We start from the raw sequence: 17,099 nt of genomic DNA on the forward strand, positions 1-17,099 counted from the left end.
CTTTTCCTCCACTCACCTGTGCTTGCCTTTATTTTCATTCCCACGAATATACTTCCCCCCTCACCCCCGCTCCGACTGCTCTGTGCTGAAGCTGCCTTTCACCATCTTGTTCTGCAATGGGGGAAGAGAGCAAGGGAGGGGAGGCTGTTGTCCAATAGACCAAGGTAAGATGTAAGAGAAAGAGAAAAAGAATATATAGAGCATGAAAGAGATAAAGCAGCATCAGTACCACTATCAGTTTTAGAAATAAATACAGATTTTTCAGGTAAGATCTCTGCAAGTCAGCATTTGGTATTTTTGAGAATCAAGCAATATTTATTTTTATTTAGCTAGTATTTTTATTTTGCTAAGTGCGGGATTTTCATACCATCAAATAATGGAATTAGAACATACCATAAAATCATGGATCATTTATGGATAATTCATTTAAGACACAAACCTTAACGTTTTTAAATAAGAATCTTCTTCCTCTCAGTTACTTTGAATTTGCATTTTAAAGCAGCAAGCCTTTTTTTGCAGTAGGACATTCTTATAAAAAGCACAAACACTTTAGCATTCCACTGGAACAAAATGGGTTCCATGAGTATTTCAGTCATGAGCAAAACCAGAAAAAAGTTATTGATATTGGGCAAAAAAAACACAGTAACCGAGAGATAATATCTTATTTTTTCAAACAAATTAGTGAAAATGAATGCAAATCTTAAACTCTGATCAGAACTTTAGCATAAACAAAGACATAAATTTGCAAGCTACTGTATTAAGAGATAAGGCATTGTGTATTCTGTATAACTTAGAAAAACACTGCAAAATTAGAAAATGCAAAGGCAACAAATAATTCAAATATGGAATTATGTTATCAATTTGATTTTCAAAGTCCAAAGTAAAATTTTTGGAACTGCTCAGTGAAATGAAATGTATTTGCGAATGGAAAGTGTTTTTTCAACAACATCATCAATAACTGCTCAAGCTAAATGATAATTTTGTCCCAAAAGTTTCAAAAAAAACGCTATTTCATAGCATGTTACAGTATATTTTAATTTATCCTGAAATATACTAATGTTGCTTTAAAAATTCCATGCTTATTGGAAAATTATCGATTTTGTGTAAATGGTACCGTGTTTCCCCGAAAATAAGACAGGGTCTTATTTTCTTTTGCCCCACGAAATATGGCCTTGGGCTTATTATAGAGGGAGGGCTTATTGTTTTGGGGTTGCCGGGCAGCTTCTCGGCAACCCCAAAACAATAAGCCCCCTGGACATACACACTCCTCCGGCCAGGCAGAGCACCACTCACTGACCTAGGTCAGCGCATGGAGCTCTGCCCGGCTGGAGAAAGGGGTTGCGCAAGCAGCCAGCCCACAACCATAGAGCACACACCTAGAGCGGCCTGGAAGACTGGACAGCTGAGTTTTGGAGTTTGGAAGCCAGAGGAGAAGTTCTGCTCAGAGTGCGGCGGGTGTGGAACAAGCGTTCACGCAACCCCTTCTCCAGCCGGGCAGAGCTCCATGCACTGACCTAGGGGATTATCCCGAATGTGCCAAGCTGCGGGAGCTGGGGGGCGGGCAGAACGCCACGTGCCTTGGTGCCTTAGGGATACCCCCTAGGTCAGTGAATGGCACTCTGCCCGGCTGGAGAGGGGGTTTGCCGTGTGGCTGCTCGTGAGAGTGGTCACCTCATTGCTGCTTCGCCCCTGAGGCTGTGCCCGGCTCTTCGGGAGTCAGTTTGCAAGGGAGCAGCCGCCCGGCAACTCCCCCCTCCGACCAGGCAGAACGCCATTCCACAACCTAGCGGTATCCCGAAAGCACCAAGCAACGTGAGCACCTTCCCCCCCTCAGCTCCCGTGGCTTGGTGCCTTCGGGATACCGCTAGGTCAGTGAGCGGTGCTCTGCCTGGCCGGAGGAGTGTGTATGTCCAGGGGGCTTATTTTCAGGGGATGGGCTTATATTTTTGCCCATGCAAAAAGTGGTAAGGCGTTAGTTTCAGGACAGGTCGTATTTTCGGGGAAACACGGTAGTTTTATAAGAGTTAATATTATGTAAGTCAAATGGTTTTTAAATCATATACATAAGCTCTCAACTTGACCAATTAAGCTTATTCTCTTATAATATTATAGATTTCATTCACCATGACAGAAAGCTGGCCCTCAACAAATCTATTTTCTGAAATAAGGAAAAGAAATTCTAAGTATATATTTTATATTACAAAACTTTATTAAACAAGCTTAGTGTTTTGTTAAAAAAACTAAAATAAAAGAAAGTAATTCCATTAAAATTCCATTTTCAAATTCTTATTGTTTAGAAAACACTGTATATGGAGACCGAAATGACCATTGGCTTACCTGAAGGGTAGTTTTTAGGGCGCTGCGAAGGAGAGTTCAAGCAAGGGTTAAATACAGCCAATCTGCCCAGAACTGAATTGAAACTTTAAGCCATGCCTCTGGTGCTGACTATCTTCAGATTTTTTCAATGAAGGTGTGGAACTGTTGCGCGCTGAGAAGTTCAACAATAAGTCAATGAACCATATCCAACTTAAGAACAAATTCAATTGGAACTGCAGAAGTCTGCACGGAAAACAACGGAACTAGACCCCAGGGTGGGGTTGGACTCTCCTTCGCAGCGCCCTGAAAACGCCCCTTCAGATAAGACAATGGTCATTTTCCAGGGCGCTGCTCTGGAGAGTCCAAGCAAGGGATATACCCAAGTTAAATGTCACTAGGGCGGGAAGCAGTCGTATTCAGGATCTCTCCGCTGGTATGAATGCCCTGAAGAACTCACCTCCCAAAAGCCCCTTCCACCGAGGCAAACTTGTCCAACTTGTAATTCCGAACAGAGATAATGAAGTCCAAGTAGCAGCCCTGCAAATCTCCTCAATCGGCGCCTGCATCGCCCAGGCCGCCGTGGTGGCGGCACTCCTAGTAGAATGTGCTGTGATGTGGCTGGGCACAGGTTTGGCTGTAGAACGTGAGCGAGGGTAATGCAGGCTCATCCGATCGTAGAGGAAGAAACCTGGGAGGCCGGTTGGAAAGAAACGAAGAGCAATTCGGAACGATGAAACACAGCCGTGCGCTTGACATATTTGCAGAGCGTCCTACGGACATCGAGCATGTGCCAACACTTCTCCCTCCGGTGCCTTGGATGCGGACAAAAATCCGGGAGAATGACCTCCTGGGCCCGGTGAAACCAGGAATTGATCTTAGGGATGAACGTTGGGTCCAGCCTGAGGACCACCCTGTCCTGCTATATCAAACACAAGTCTGCCCGAACCGATAGGGCTGTCAGCTCTGAGATACGCCATGCAGAAGTGATGGCGATCAAAAAGGCGGTCTTAAAGGTCAAATGTTTAAGGCTGGCCAACCGAAGTGGTTCAAACGGAGGACCGATCAAGGCGCGGAGGACAACGTTGAGGTCCCATGAGGGTTATCTGTGGACCACCAGGGGCCTCAGATTGGTTGCACCCCTCAGAAAGCTACGGATAGTAGGATGACGCCCAAGGGAGGAGTGTTCCTCAGGAGCAAGTATCATGGAAATTGTGGTCACCTGACATTGTAGAGAGTTGGGCGCCAGGCCTTTGTCAAGCCCATCTTGCAAGAAGTCCAAGATGATGGCAATCGTGGCCGAAGTTGCTTACACATCATGCAAGGTGCAACAAGCGTCGAACGACCTCCAAGTGGCGTCATAGATCCGAGTCGTGCAAGGCCGCCTGGAACCCTGGATGGTGTGGATGACTTTGGTAGAGAGACTGCCCCTGCTCAGGAGATCCCTCTCAAGTGCCAGACGGCCAGCTGCAGCCACTGGGGCTCTGGATGCTGAAGGCCCCCCTGGCTGCGAGGAATCTCGTGCGGAGAGATCTGCCAAGGAGGGTCAACGGACTCACCAGATCAGCAAACCAGGTTCTCCTGGGCCAGAATGGTGCAACAAGCAAGACCTCCGTTTCCTCCAACAGGATCTTCCGGATGGCTCTGGGAAGGAGAGGCAATGGTGGGAACACATACAACAGTCCCCACGGCCATGGGCAGTGCAAGGCGTTGACTCCCTCGGCTTGCAGATAGTGAAACCTCGTGAAGAACCTGGGAAGGTGCGTGTTAGGCGGGGTGGCGAACAGGTCGACCAGCGGACAGCCAAACCTCTGGGACAGGCGTTGGAATAGTTGCAGATATAGTTGCCACTCCAAGTGGTCGACCGTGGCCCTGCTCAGCCAGTCTGCCTGGATGTTGCTTATTCCGGAGATGTGCTCCACCTGTATCGAATTGAGATGTTTCTCCGCCCACCGACCCAGGGCATCGGATTCTGGCATTAGGGATCTGGAGCGAGTGCCCCCTTGGCAGTTGATGTGCGCCTTTGTCGCTACATTGTCTGTTAGCACTCTCATGTGATGTCCCTGTATGTTGAGGCGGAAATGGATGAGGGCCAATCTGACTGCTCTCAGCTCCAGCCAATTGATGCTGTGAGAGGCTTCGGCTGAAGACCACCTGCCCTGCGCGAGTTGATTGCGGAGGTGGGCTCCCCAGCCGTAAAGGCTGGCATCCGTCATGATGGTGAGATGGGCCGTGCCACTCGCCAGGGCTGGAGACAGCCACCACTTGAGGGATCGAAGTACCTTCAGGGAGACCAGCACCAACCTCGTCGAGCTGCTCTCGTTGGCCCTCTGGTAGGGCAGCAGGAGCCACTGCAAGGGACGAGAATGGAATCTTGCCCACGGAACGATGGACAGGCATGATATCATCTTCCCTAGGAGTTGCGACAACTGCACAACCTTGGCGTGAGGGGACCACTGCATCTGTAGGACCCTTTCTTTGAGGCTCGCTACCCGCTCCGGGGACAGGAAGACCTGGCAGGTGACAGTGTCAATGATGGCGCCCAGGTGTTGCAACCTGGTCGTTGGTTGAAGATGACTTTTCTCCAAATTGATGGAGAAGCTGTGGTCCTGAAGGACCTTTATGGTGTAACTCAGGTCTTGAATTGCCTGCTGTGGCGATGACGACGGGATGAGGACATCGTCTAGGTAACAATGGAGCTGTACTGGACGAGATCTGAGGAAGGCTGCTACTGCTGTAAGGATCTTTGTAAATGTCCTGGGGGCTGATTACAGACCGAACGGCAAGGCCCAGTACTGGTAGTGGCGGCCGGCATAAACAAATCTCAGGAACCTACGGTGAGCTTTGCGAATGGGGACATGGAGGTAGGCCTCTTTGAGATCTATGGAGGTTAAGATATCTCCTGGCTGATCTGCATCTTGAATCTTCGGTAAGTTATGTGATAATTTAATCTTTTTAGATATAGGATTCCCCTCCATGCCCCGGAGCTTTTGGGGACCAGGAACAGAATGGAGTAAAACCCTGTTCCTTCCTGACCTGGTGGAACCTGTTCTATGGCTCTGATGTCCCTGAGATGCCGGATCTCCTGTTCCATGAGAATCCTTTTGATGGGCCACGAGGGAGTGGGACAGCGGATGAAGTGTTGGGGGGAGGGGAGAGAAATTCTAAGGTCAGACCCAAGCAGACTGTCTGTAAGACGCACTGGTCCGACGTGATCTGCTCCCATTGGGCATGGAACAACTGAAGATGCCCTCCTATGGGAGCTGTCCGGTGGTGGTCATTTATATCTTTTGAAAGGTCGGGAACCAGACCCCCCTCGAAAGGGACGCCTGGAGAAATTCTGTTGGTGACCTCTGTCATGAAATGGTTGATGGTCCTGGGACCTGTCAGCCTGCTGCGAATATGGCCAGTGGAAAGAAACGGAGCTGGTGGAAGGCTCCGCGTTCCAAAAGGGCTGCCTCCTGTAGGATTTGGAGCCCTTCCAGTCAGATTTTTTGGTGACCGATGGCATTACCTTCTTTTTGTCCTTATTTTCCACAAGGACCGGGTCCAGGACCTCCCTGAAAAGCTTGTCCCCTTTAAAGGGGGCAGAAACAAGCTTCCACTTGGAACGCATATCGACGTTCCAGTGCCTGAGCCACAAGAGGCGACGGGTAGTGACATTGGACGCCAAGGCCCTAGATGCAAACTTGGCAGTGCTCAGGGTGGCGTTGGCGGTATACTCCGTAGCCGCCATAACCTTATTGACATCCTGCCTTAGTTTGGTATCTCTGGCTGGAAGTTTGGTGAACAACTGTCTCAACCAGAGAAGGGCGACCCTAGAAAGGAAGGATACAGAGGTGGACGTTTTAATCACCCAAGCAGCTGCCTGGTGCGTTTTATGGCAGGCATTCTCTGTTTTCTTGTCCTCTGCCTTGAGTCCCTCCAGTAAATCAGGGGGGAGTACAGAGGATGAGGTAAGAGCTACCACAGGAGGATCAATGGGAGGGAATTTAAGCAAGTCTTCCAGACTGGCATCTACCGTGTACAACTTCTTATCGTTGTTACTGGGAGTAGCAAGGGTGGCTGTTTGTGCCCATTGCTTTTGAACCACATTCAGAAAAAGCTTGGGAACTGGCACTATCTCTTCGGCCGACACAGGCTCCTCAAAGATATCCCCAGATAGGTCATCTGGATCATTAGTCGCCTGATCTGGGGGGGGTAGACCCCAAGCGGGTCGAGACCTTTGCTTATTCAAGATGGTTTTGAAGTTGGCAAGCTTAAATAAACCCGAAAAGACAGGCTTCTCAGAGGCAACACCTTCGTCCCCTGAAAACTCAGGCTCTGGCCTAGGTAGGATGTCCTCCTCCTCCCAGTCGGAATCCTCGCTGGCCAGAGAGGAATGTGGAGACTGAGAAGGATGGATCAAGGATGCCTCCCTAGGGGTATCTTGGGGCTGGAGATGTCGGGTCTTGCGCGGGTGCTTGCCCCGCTGCAGCATGCCCACATCTATGCCCTGGGATATAGCCCTGTTAATGACCTCTTGCATCTCTGCTGAAAGGTTAGGGCCTTGGTCCTCGACGGATTGAACTGATGGAATGGGTCGGGCGGCAGGTTGCTGGGGCACCAAGGGGCCCACGGGAACTGGCCCTTCCTCCAGGTCTGAAGGACAGGCAAAGAGATCGGCCTGATCAGCTAATGATGGACCTGGAGAAGCTGCCATGGCAAGGGAAGCAGTGGGAGAGAACTCCTGGATCTCCTCATCACTATCGGAGATGGGCTGTCCCCGATCTGGTTGAACCCCCATAGAGGGCTCCACTGGAGACACATACCGGGAGGTTTGGGCCTGCTGCTGGGCCTTGGAAAAGTGCTTCTCTAAGGCCTTCTGGCGACGGATGGCATCCCTATCCGGGCCTGATCCCTGTTTGGGTCCCGGCCTAGAATAGGGTTTGCTGCCTTTGATGGCTTCCTGGGCAGCCTTGCTAGCTTGCCTGGAGAAAACTCTGGAAGAGGGTCCAAGCTGCTCTGAATTCTCAGGGATCTGATCTGCCATGGCTGAAAAGTTGGGGTCTAACTGAAACAGGCAGGACTACCTCCACTCATCACCTTCTGAGTTCCAGACCATGGACCCAAGCGCTCAGAAGAGACACACAGAAGGCCACTGAGATCAGATCCAGCCAAGCAGTAATCCAGTGCGAGAGTTAGCAGTTCCCAGCACCTTGCACTGTCAGGTAAGGAAGGCGACCTTCAATGCATATGTGAAGCCGCTGGGGGAGATCATCCGTGGTTTTGGGGTGGAGTATCATCTGTACGCTGATGATACGCAGCTGTACATTTCCACCCCAGACCACCCCAACGAGGCTGTCGAGGTGATGACCCGGTGTTTGGAAGCCGTCGGGGTCTGGATGGGGGACAACAGACTCAAGCTCAACCCCTCCAAGACCGAGTGGCTGTGGCTACCGGCACCCCTGTTCAGTCAGTTGATTCCATCACTGACCATAGGGGGCGAGCAATTGCCCCCTGTGGAGCGGGCGCGCAATTTGCCCGTCCTCCTAGATGCCTGGCTGTCAATGGATGACCATGTGGCAGCCGTGGCAAGGGGGGCGTTCCACCAGGTCCGCCTGGTGCGCCAATTGCGCCCCCTACTGGACCGGGATGCCCTACGCACGGTCACTCATGCACTGGTGACGTCTCGGCTGGACTACTGCAATGCCCTCTACATGGGGCTTCCCTTGGGACGCGCACGAAGACTGCAGCTAGTCCAGAACGCAGCCGCGCGGGCTATTATGGGGAGTACTAGGTACTCCCATGTAACACCGCTCCTGCGCGAGCTGCACTGGCTGCCTGTGGTCTTTCGAGTGCGTTTCAAGGTGTTAATTACCATCTTTAAAGCACTCCATGGCTCAGGACCTAGGTACTTGCGGGATCGCATCCTACCACACACTTCCCTGCGACCGATTCGCTCTCACAGGGAAGGACTCCTCCGGGTGCCGTCCACTAAGCAATGCCAACGGGCGGCACCTAGGAGTAGAGCCTTCTCTGTGATGGGCCCAACCCTCTGGAATGACCTCCCCCCCGATATCAGAACCACCACCGACTTCCGCTCCTTTCGACAAAAACTGAAGACTCACCTGTTCCGTTTAGCTGGCTTGGCCCATTTATAGTTTTATTCTACCTCCTGGCAGATATTTTAATTGGGTATTTTTAGGGTATTTAAATATTGCTTTTAACTACTTTACTGCAGATATGTACAGTTTCTTATTGCCTCCTCTTTGTGTTTGTATTTTCTATTTATTGATGTGTTTTTATTTGACTGTACACCGCCCCGAGTCCCTTTGGGGAGAGGGGGCGGTATAAAAATCTAAATAAAAGTAAAAGTAAAAAGTAAAGTAAAGACCTAGATAAGCCAAGATCCATTGCCGCACCAATCTGATGGTTTTACAAGGGTAGGAGCCAAATTGCCAGTGAAAACCAGACAAAGAGCCTCCACACGGCGACCTGCAACAAGTCAGGCGACCAGGCAGCTGCGGCAATGTGCTCAGAAGCGAAACTGGCTAAACAAAATGGCAGGCGGAACTTCGTGTTTCCCAAAATGGCCACCGTATCAGTCATGCAGCCCCAAATGGCCACCGGAACTACATAGGAGCCCTGAAGAACCACGCCAAACACCAGCTCCTGCAAAGCGCGGACGGCGGCAACGGAACCTTCAGCGGGGGTCCCTACCGCAGCAGAGGTGCTGCGACAGCACTGGCGTCGGCACTCCGACCCATGCGCCTCCCACGACAGCTGGCTGTAGCCTTACGGTGCTCGAGCGAGCCCAGGACCAAGAGATGAGCAAATAGCCAATTAAAAGGAAAGGAATTTTCTCTCACCAAGCCTGCTCATAATGGACACAATTAAGGAATTTTTTCCCTACTTTTAACTCTAGGAGAGTCCAAGCAATCTGTAGAATTGAAGAGAAACTCGAAAGTGCGTCCACTGGGCTAGCTGAATTGAAAAAAACTGAAGATAGTCAGCACCAGAGGCATGGCTTAAAGTTTCAATTCAGTTTTGCGCAGATTGGATGTATTTAACCCTTGCTTGGACTCTCCAGAGCAGCGCCCTGGAAAATGTAAGTAACATTATGGAAGTATATTTTTAGCAAGCATTATGAGGCAATACTGTTTAATTCTGAATCCAAGAAAAGGCAACACCAAGTACAATTTAGTTACCTTGTGCTTGGGGCACCTCACTGAGAAATTATCTTCATTTAGTAAACAATCTAGAAGAGAAGATAACAACAAAATATCAGAATATATCTAAGATCACATGGAACCAAACCATCTCAGAACCTGCATTAAGAAATTGTAAAGGAATACTTAACAATGGCATTGAATGTTTTTCCTCAGCTATAAAATGAATTGATTTGCATTCATTCAAGCTAATTGTGTTAACCAGTGTGTAACTGACTAGACTGGTTCATACACAATTCTGAATCACAGTTTGATTTTATTTTTGGCTTGGTATATAGTACTTGAACCAACCTATAACTTAGCTTTTAATGTGCAAACCAACCATTATGGCCTATTTAAACTGAAAAAAACTTGGCTAAGCATTATGTGTGAAATCAGACAGTAATTCACCTCTCCCCTTTAAATACTTCATTAGATCAAACAGGACTTTACAAATAGATCTTTTTTCCTCTTAATGCTGTGACAGAGGTTTTTTTTTTTTTTTTAGATTCAGATTTCCAGCTGAAACATGCAACAATAAAAATGAATATCCTAGGCATTCTTTTCTCAAAATACACTTTCAGTTTAAGCTTTAAAAAGATTTGTGTATAATTTTTCCCCCAGTTGTGCTTTGGGCTGAGGTGAATCTAATACTAGTAATCTATTGGACAGCAATGGACACAGTCTTTGGAAAACCTTACAACCACCAGGCAATTTTCAAGGTGATTTTAAAAAACCCGCATGTGATATATCACATATAATTATGTGATTTAATTATATTTTACTGCTGTTGGAATCTTAGTTATAAGTCAGCATGAACCTGGCAAAGAAATAAAACTGTAGTCTCTAATCCTGGCTCAGTTTTTCTTCAATATTATAAAATATATATTATATATTTGCTTTAAGCTGTATAAAGAAAGATTGCAAAAGAAAAAAATGTAGTTTATTAAGATAAAATTTCTTTCAGTTGGTAGTTAACTTCAAAATGTAATTTTAGAGCTACTAAATGATTCTACAGTTTGCAGTATGGTATTATACACATAAAGACAGTTTTTACTGAACTGGAATCTTCAAAAATATTTACTAGATTCCCCAGAATCTATTATTTTTTAAATTTTTATAATTTAAAAAGTGATGGAAACTGAAGTATCTTCAAAAATGGGCAGTTATAAAATAAATCTGATCAGTCCAACAGTGTTTCTCGTTCATACATCATTTTTAAGATGCCTGCGAACAGGTCATTATTGGAACCTTTTTTCCTACCCTGATTGTTTTTGATTTCAGTACACTTTTCTTTTATATAAATACTTTTCCTTTAAAAATTTTAACTTTTCTAGGAAACCCTTTTTTCCTAGAACTATCATGACTTTTCAATTAGCAGCAATTACTTGCTTGAATTAATTTTTAACTCAATTTTTAATAAATGACTAATAAATAATAGTTGGTAGAAAAAGTTTAAATTAATGATGAATCAAGGTAAAAAAAAACCTGCTACAGGCTAGTATGAAATATTTAAAAATACTTATTTTCAAAAACAGCATTTCCTAATTTTTTACAAAGCAAAAGATATCTAAATTCAACGTGCCTGTTTAGGACTGTAGAAAAAACAATTATTGTTAAATATCATTCCTTCCTATACTAGCTTTCCAAACAAAATTTCTAAAACAATTAAACCCTTTAATTCCTCTTCACTGTAACATTCCAAACACAAATATCCTACTAAATCTTCTCTGCAAATGAAATAATTTGGGTATCACTAATTCCAGATTTCAGTGTGCTGATTATGATGTGGAAAAAGTAGGGTTGGTGAGTTTCATGCTTAAGTCAACTTCAGTCATGGAAAGAGTGATCTTGGGCCGATTTCTGTCTCTCAGTCTAGCCCAGAGGGTTCTTATGGGAATAAAACTGGGAGAGATATGTAAACCGCAGGCCCTTAGAGGAAAAGCAGTATATACATCTAATAAATATATGGTAGTTAATGTAGCTAGCAATTCAAAATAGATTTCATCACTTATTTCCATGATGGCGAACCTATGGCATGTGTGTCCAAAGTGGCACGTGAAGCCATGTTGTCTGGTGTGCATATGTGCGCAACGATCAGCTGTCCTTGACACATGCAGCAGTGCCGAAAACCAGCGTGCGCATGTGTACCGGCCAGCTGATTGTTGGGTGTGCATGCAGGCCAAACCCGGAGGTTTGGCTTTTCCGGAGCGGGGCCCCAACAAGCACGCACACATGATGTTTCCGTGCAACCTTTTTGGTACTCAGTGCCGAAAAGGTTTGCCATCACTGAACTAAAGTTCCAATCATCTATACAAGTTGGTTAAGAATGCCATATATAATTGGGTATGCAGTTTTATCTCTGGGAGGACAAATGTCCTTATGATTAAAATATTAATATAAAAATATAATTTAGCTTACTTTTTCATATGAAGAAGGGGGAAGGTACATGAGATTCTTAAAGTTCTGCCTTTAAAAGTATCTGGAAGAAGCCCTATTTATGTATAAAATACTGTCGTGCTTTAATCTTCGCTGTTGTATTTTAAATAATACTTTAAAATAAAGTTTTTCATAAACATTTGTAATTTCTTATATAACATTATGTTCTTAATTTTTGTCCTTGTAAGTCATTCTGTGTCACTTTAGCAGCAAACAACTTTTAGTCTCAGTCTCTCTATCTTCATATCAGTAACTTCATTTTTTTTACCTGCATCAATGGCACATGGATAATGAAACCGGAAGGAGCAGCCTTTGTTGTAGCAGCCTAAGGTGGCTCCTGGTTCCTGGCAATGAGAACATTTCTGGAAAAAAAATGGAAATATAGATACTAGCTTATATAAAAATCTTTTTACTTAAGCCATTATATGTAAATTTTCATCTGTTGAGTCACTAAGTTCATCATACTTTTTTCTTTAAAACATCATATCACCTCTATTTCCTTGTGGATACATCTTTGGATGAGGTAACAAAATCTTTTAAATTATGGTGTCCCATTGTTACTTTTCCCCAGGACACTCACCTAGTATATGGATTTAAAGGTAACCATTATATGGTTTTCCTTAAACAAAAGTTCAGGAGATATTGTAATTATTACTAAATAATTGTCACAAAAAGTGTAACAATGCAAATGTTTGAATTATTCATATTCCTTTATTATTGTTCAAGGAATGCTGTCTGGAGATCCATCACAATTCCTCAACTAGAAGCTTCAAGATGTCAAGGGGCCTTCACAACATGGAAATTGCCTTGATTGTGGTCTTGGATGACCCATAGAGAGAGTAAAAAGGTTGGAACCCTCTTGGTCCTCTTTGTTTTCCTAGGAACATTCAATATCATTGACCATGGTATCATTCTAGACCATCTCTGAGGGACTGGAGTGAGGGACAATGTCTTACAGTGGTTCTTCTTCTTTCTGAAGAGATAATTCCAACAGACTCTTGGAAACCTTACTTCTAAGATGATAATATTTCTGCCCTCAAGAATTTATCCCATTTGCTTATGATAAATAATTGCTAACTTTGAACTTATTTTGATCATTAGTGGGAAAGAGGCTTGTGTTTGGAGACAGAGCCTGTTCATTATGTTTTTTGTAAAGTAGTAGAGCTATTAATTGGGACCCTTTCATCATTACATATGAAAAACATTGATGACCCAACCTTGATAAGATGGAAATAACAGATACATTTTCTATCCCTTTCCCCCCCCTCCCAATTTCTGTCATTCATTCAATGAAACAAAATCGTTCAAAACTATGGACCATGGTATCCTTCTAGAATCTAGACTATTTCTAAGGATAATCCACAAAACCAATTACCTGAACTCCATACAACTCAATGACACTCTGCACACAATGCTTTGGGGCTCCTGTTCCTGTGCCTTACTATCATCAGCGAATACTAAATAAATAGTCATTTCTGCTAGGTGGCTCACAAAATCACAGGAAAACTTTCTCCCTCATACAACCTCATGCCGTCCTTCTATAGTTTTGGATGACAAATATAAAAGGTAGCATTGGCTGAAAGGCTCTGTCCTTGTGATTCTGGAGAGATGGGAACCACAGAATATGTACTGGTTCATTGTTCCATTGATAGAGACATTCAAATAAGATTTATCACTTCTCTGATCAGCAGTTATCCTGATTGCTTAGATCTGACCCATGCCCAGATGCTACTTATAGATCAATTGCTATTTATTACAGGGCATATGGCTAGATTTTGTGTATGTTACATCTCACAGACCTTGACAGTTCTCATTTCTGCTACATAGATATATTTTATGTAACTTGAATATTAACACAATTTATATAATTTTAGGCAGTAACTTGTTTATAACCTTGACAAGATTGTTTCTTTTGAATTTATTAACATCAGGTGCAAGTAACCAGCAAGTAATAAGCTAAGTGTTGAGTTCAAAGCACTAAATTTTTATTATTTGCTACCTATACACATAATAAATAATTCAGGAGAACAAGTTCCTGGTCTCAGTTTATTAACAAATTATTAGAAGACATTTCTAGTGCATAGCCAATAAATTTTCAATTCCCTAGCTTTCATTTTGGAAATATTTCAAACATACCAATAACATAACTTTCTTCAACCTTCTCTAAAGGCTGTCAAAATTGCAGAGATGTTATTTGTGTTTCCTAATTTAAAAAACATTTTTAAAAAACTACCTAGACTTGATTTAAAAATTACAGAGATTTTTATTTTCTTTGAATGGTCTGCTCAAGCTGCTACATTATTAAAATTACTCTCATTTAAAAGTAATTCCTACTGAACTGCAATTCCACCTACTGTACCAAGGACAGCTCATCTGTTGCTTCTGCCAGCTTCCCTTCCCTCAAATAAGTCTGCAATTTGACAGCTGTTGCTGTTTTCCATGGTTTGCTCACAAAATAATAGCTACAATCTCTCCAGTTCTGGAACCAGAGACAGAACGTTGGTCCTTACCTGAACGTTTCTTTTCTGTAGGTTCGGCGGGAGGGGCTACAGCTGGGTTTAGTCACAGCCTCATTGGTCCAGAGACTGAGGGAATTTTCTTAAGTATCCTTCCTTCCCTATAGGCTCCCAGTTTCACGAGGTTGAATGGAAAAAGTTGCGAAACATTATGTAAGGTAAAGGCAGTGCACACACACAGGCCCGCATCTGCCCCGAACCCAACTAACTAGAATGCTATGGGTGGGACGTAGCCCCTCCCGCCTCACTACAGAAAAGAAACGTTCAGGTAAGGACCAACGTTCTTTTTCCTGTAGGTTCGGCGGGGGGGGGGGAGGCTAAAGCTGGGACATACCCAAGCTAAGTCCCAGGGCGGGATGTAGACCCAGGGAAGGGGAGGTCGCCACCTGTTGGAGAACCCGACGGCCGAAGGACGTGTCCACCGAAGCAAAACGATCTAAACAATAGTGTTGGAGAAAGGGTGTCGGAGAGACCCAAGTGGCCGCCCTACAGATGTCCTCTAGAGGGGCCCTAGTGGCCCACGTGGCCATGATAGCTGCCCTCCGAGTGGAGTGGGCTGTAATTCCTTGTGGTGGAACTTGATCTAAGGCTTCGTAAGCCGCCCTGATGGCCTGCTGTAGCCATCTGCCTATGGTGGCCGAAGAGACTCTAGCCCCCAGGGTACTGGGCTTGAAGGATAGGAAGAGAACCTCTGAACGCCGAAAGGGGGATGTGCGCCTAAGATAAATGCGCAAGGCGCGGTGGACATCAAGCCTGTGCCAAAGGATTTCCCTCTCATGGGAGGGAGAGGGACAGAAATTAGGGAAGATGATCTCCTGCGATCTATGGAAAAGGGAGTTGACCTTTGGGAGAAATGTCGGATCTAGTCGCAGGACGACCCTGTCTTGGTGGAATTGGCATAAGTCACCTTTGGATGACAAGGCGCCTAACTCGGATATACGCCGAGCTGAAGTAACGGTGACGAGGAAGGTCACCATTAGAGTTAAGTACCTGAGGTGTACTGTCCTTAATGGTTCAAAGTGGGGTTATGGTTGGCTATGCCCGAGATGTGTTCTGATGTTATTGACACCAGGTTCCTCTCCGCCCAGAACCCGAGTTTCTGGGCTTCCAGCCATAGACTCTTGGAATGGGTCCCCCCCTGACGATTTATGTGGGCCTTTGCGGCGACATTGTCTGTCAAGAGGAGCACTATCCATATGCACGACACCATCTTGCCCAGCAAGCGGGACAAGGTCAGGATGGAAACTGACCGACTTGCACAGACGTGCTGTGCCAAGGATTGAAGGCTTGTCAAGCGTACCGGGGAAAGACAAAGGAGTCCCGCTACAGAATCTATCACTGTGTCCACATTCTCGTCGAGGGAGAGACATGGCTCTTAGAAAAGTTGATGGGAAATCCCAGAGATTGCAATGGTTAGATTCAGTTTGTGAATTGCCTGTGCTCGGGATTGGGCCAGGACAAGCACATCATCGAGGTAGCAATGGAGTCTCACCGTGAGGGATCGCAGATGAGTCGCCAATGCCACCAGGACCTTCGTGAATGTGCGGGGGGCAGAGGCCAGACCGCATGGGAGGGGCCTGTATTGAAAGTGGCACCCTTCGTGGGAGAAGTGGAGGAATCTGCAATGGGCTGGCAGTATTGGGATATGCAGATACGCTTCCGTCAAGTCTATTGAGGCCATAAAGTTGTCCTGTCGGATCCCCAGGAGGATGGACCTGAGAGAAAACATTTTGAAGCGCCGGTAGACTAGGTAAGAGTTTAGTCGCTTCAGATCCAGAATTGCCCTCCATCCCCTGGAGCTCTTTGGGACGACAAATAGGTTGGAGTATAGGCCCAACCCGTGCTCTTCCAGTGGGACGGCTCGAAATGTCCATCAGGTGTTGGCTGGCTAGACGCATTAGTCGCCGCCATTCCAGATTCCTGGAAGGAGGCAAGGTCCTGAAGAGCGTCAGGGGAAGAGAAAGAAACTTCAGACGGAGGCCGTCCCTGACTGTTGACCTGACCCAGGCATCCGATGGTATCTGATCACACTGATCCGCGAAGGATGCAAGGCAGCCACCTATGGGCTGACCTGGGTTGGAGTCATTTCCCTCTGCGGAAGAGGAAGCCGCCCCCTCCGTGAAAGGGCCGTTTGGACTGACCCCGATATCTACCCCTATCTTGGTAAAAGGGGCGCTGACCTTGCCTGTCATATCTGTAGGGGGCATACCACTGCTGTCGATAGTGATGGTCAGGAGGCCTGAAAGAAGGTGGTCTTCGGTAAGAAGCCGGATGAGACTGTCTTCTTAGTGTTAGAGGGAAGGACCTTCTTCTTGTCCTTGTTTTCCACAAGGATTGGGTCAAGCAAAGCCCCGACGAGATAGGGGCCGGTGAAGGGGACCGCTGCCAGATTCCATTTGGACTTGTTGTCCATTTGCCAATTGCAGAGCGCCTCGATGTTACAGAGGTAGACAACGCCCTTGAAGCAAATTTGATGGAATCTAAGGTGGCGTCTGCGGAAAACTGGGTTGCCGAGATGATCTTGGTGAGGTCTTGATGAAGACTGTCATCCTGGAGTGTAATTGGCGCAGCCACATAACCACCGTGCGATTAAAATAAGAAGCTGCTGCAGCCGACTTAATGGCCCAGGCCCAAGCGTTGA

At 45.9% G+C, this 17,099-nt stretch overlaps 1 protein-coding gene across 4 annotated transcripts in view; it reads right to left on the reverse strand.

Moving 5' to 3' along the window:
• The window catches only part of TCF20 (transcription factor 20), a 62,369-nt gene that overhangs the window by 10,237 nt on the left and 35,033 nt on the right, over window positions 1-17,099 (reverse strand). For 2 of the 4 annotated variants that reach the window (XM_081957306.1, XM_081957305.1), the window contains exons 3-5: window positions 12,211-12,304; window positions 9,504-9,553; window positions 17-144 (exon numbers count right to left, since the gene is read on the reverse strand). The exons of 1 other annotated variant lie outside the window; for it this stretch is intronic. In XM_081957306.1, coding sequence (XP_081813432.1) covers window positions 61-144; window positions 9,504-9,553; window positions 12,211-12,304 — 228 coding nt within the window. In that variant the 3' untranslated portion in view covers window positions 17-60. The remainder of the gene's footprint in view (window positions 1-16; window positions 145-9,503; window positions 9,554-12,210; window positions 12,305-17,099) is intronic. One more of the 4 variants, XM_081957307.1, reaches the window with a different exon arrangement.

This window comes from Natrix helvetica (genome assembly GCF_964273705.1).
Source record: "Natrix helvetica genome assembly, chromosome: 6".
NCBI classification, from domain to species: Eukaryota; Metazoa; Chordata; class Lepidosauria; order Squamata; family Natricidae; genus Natrix; species Natrix helvetica.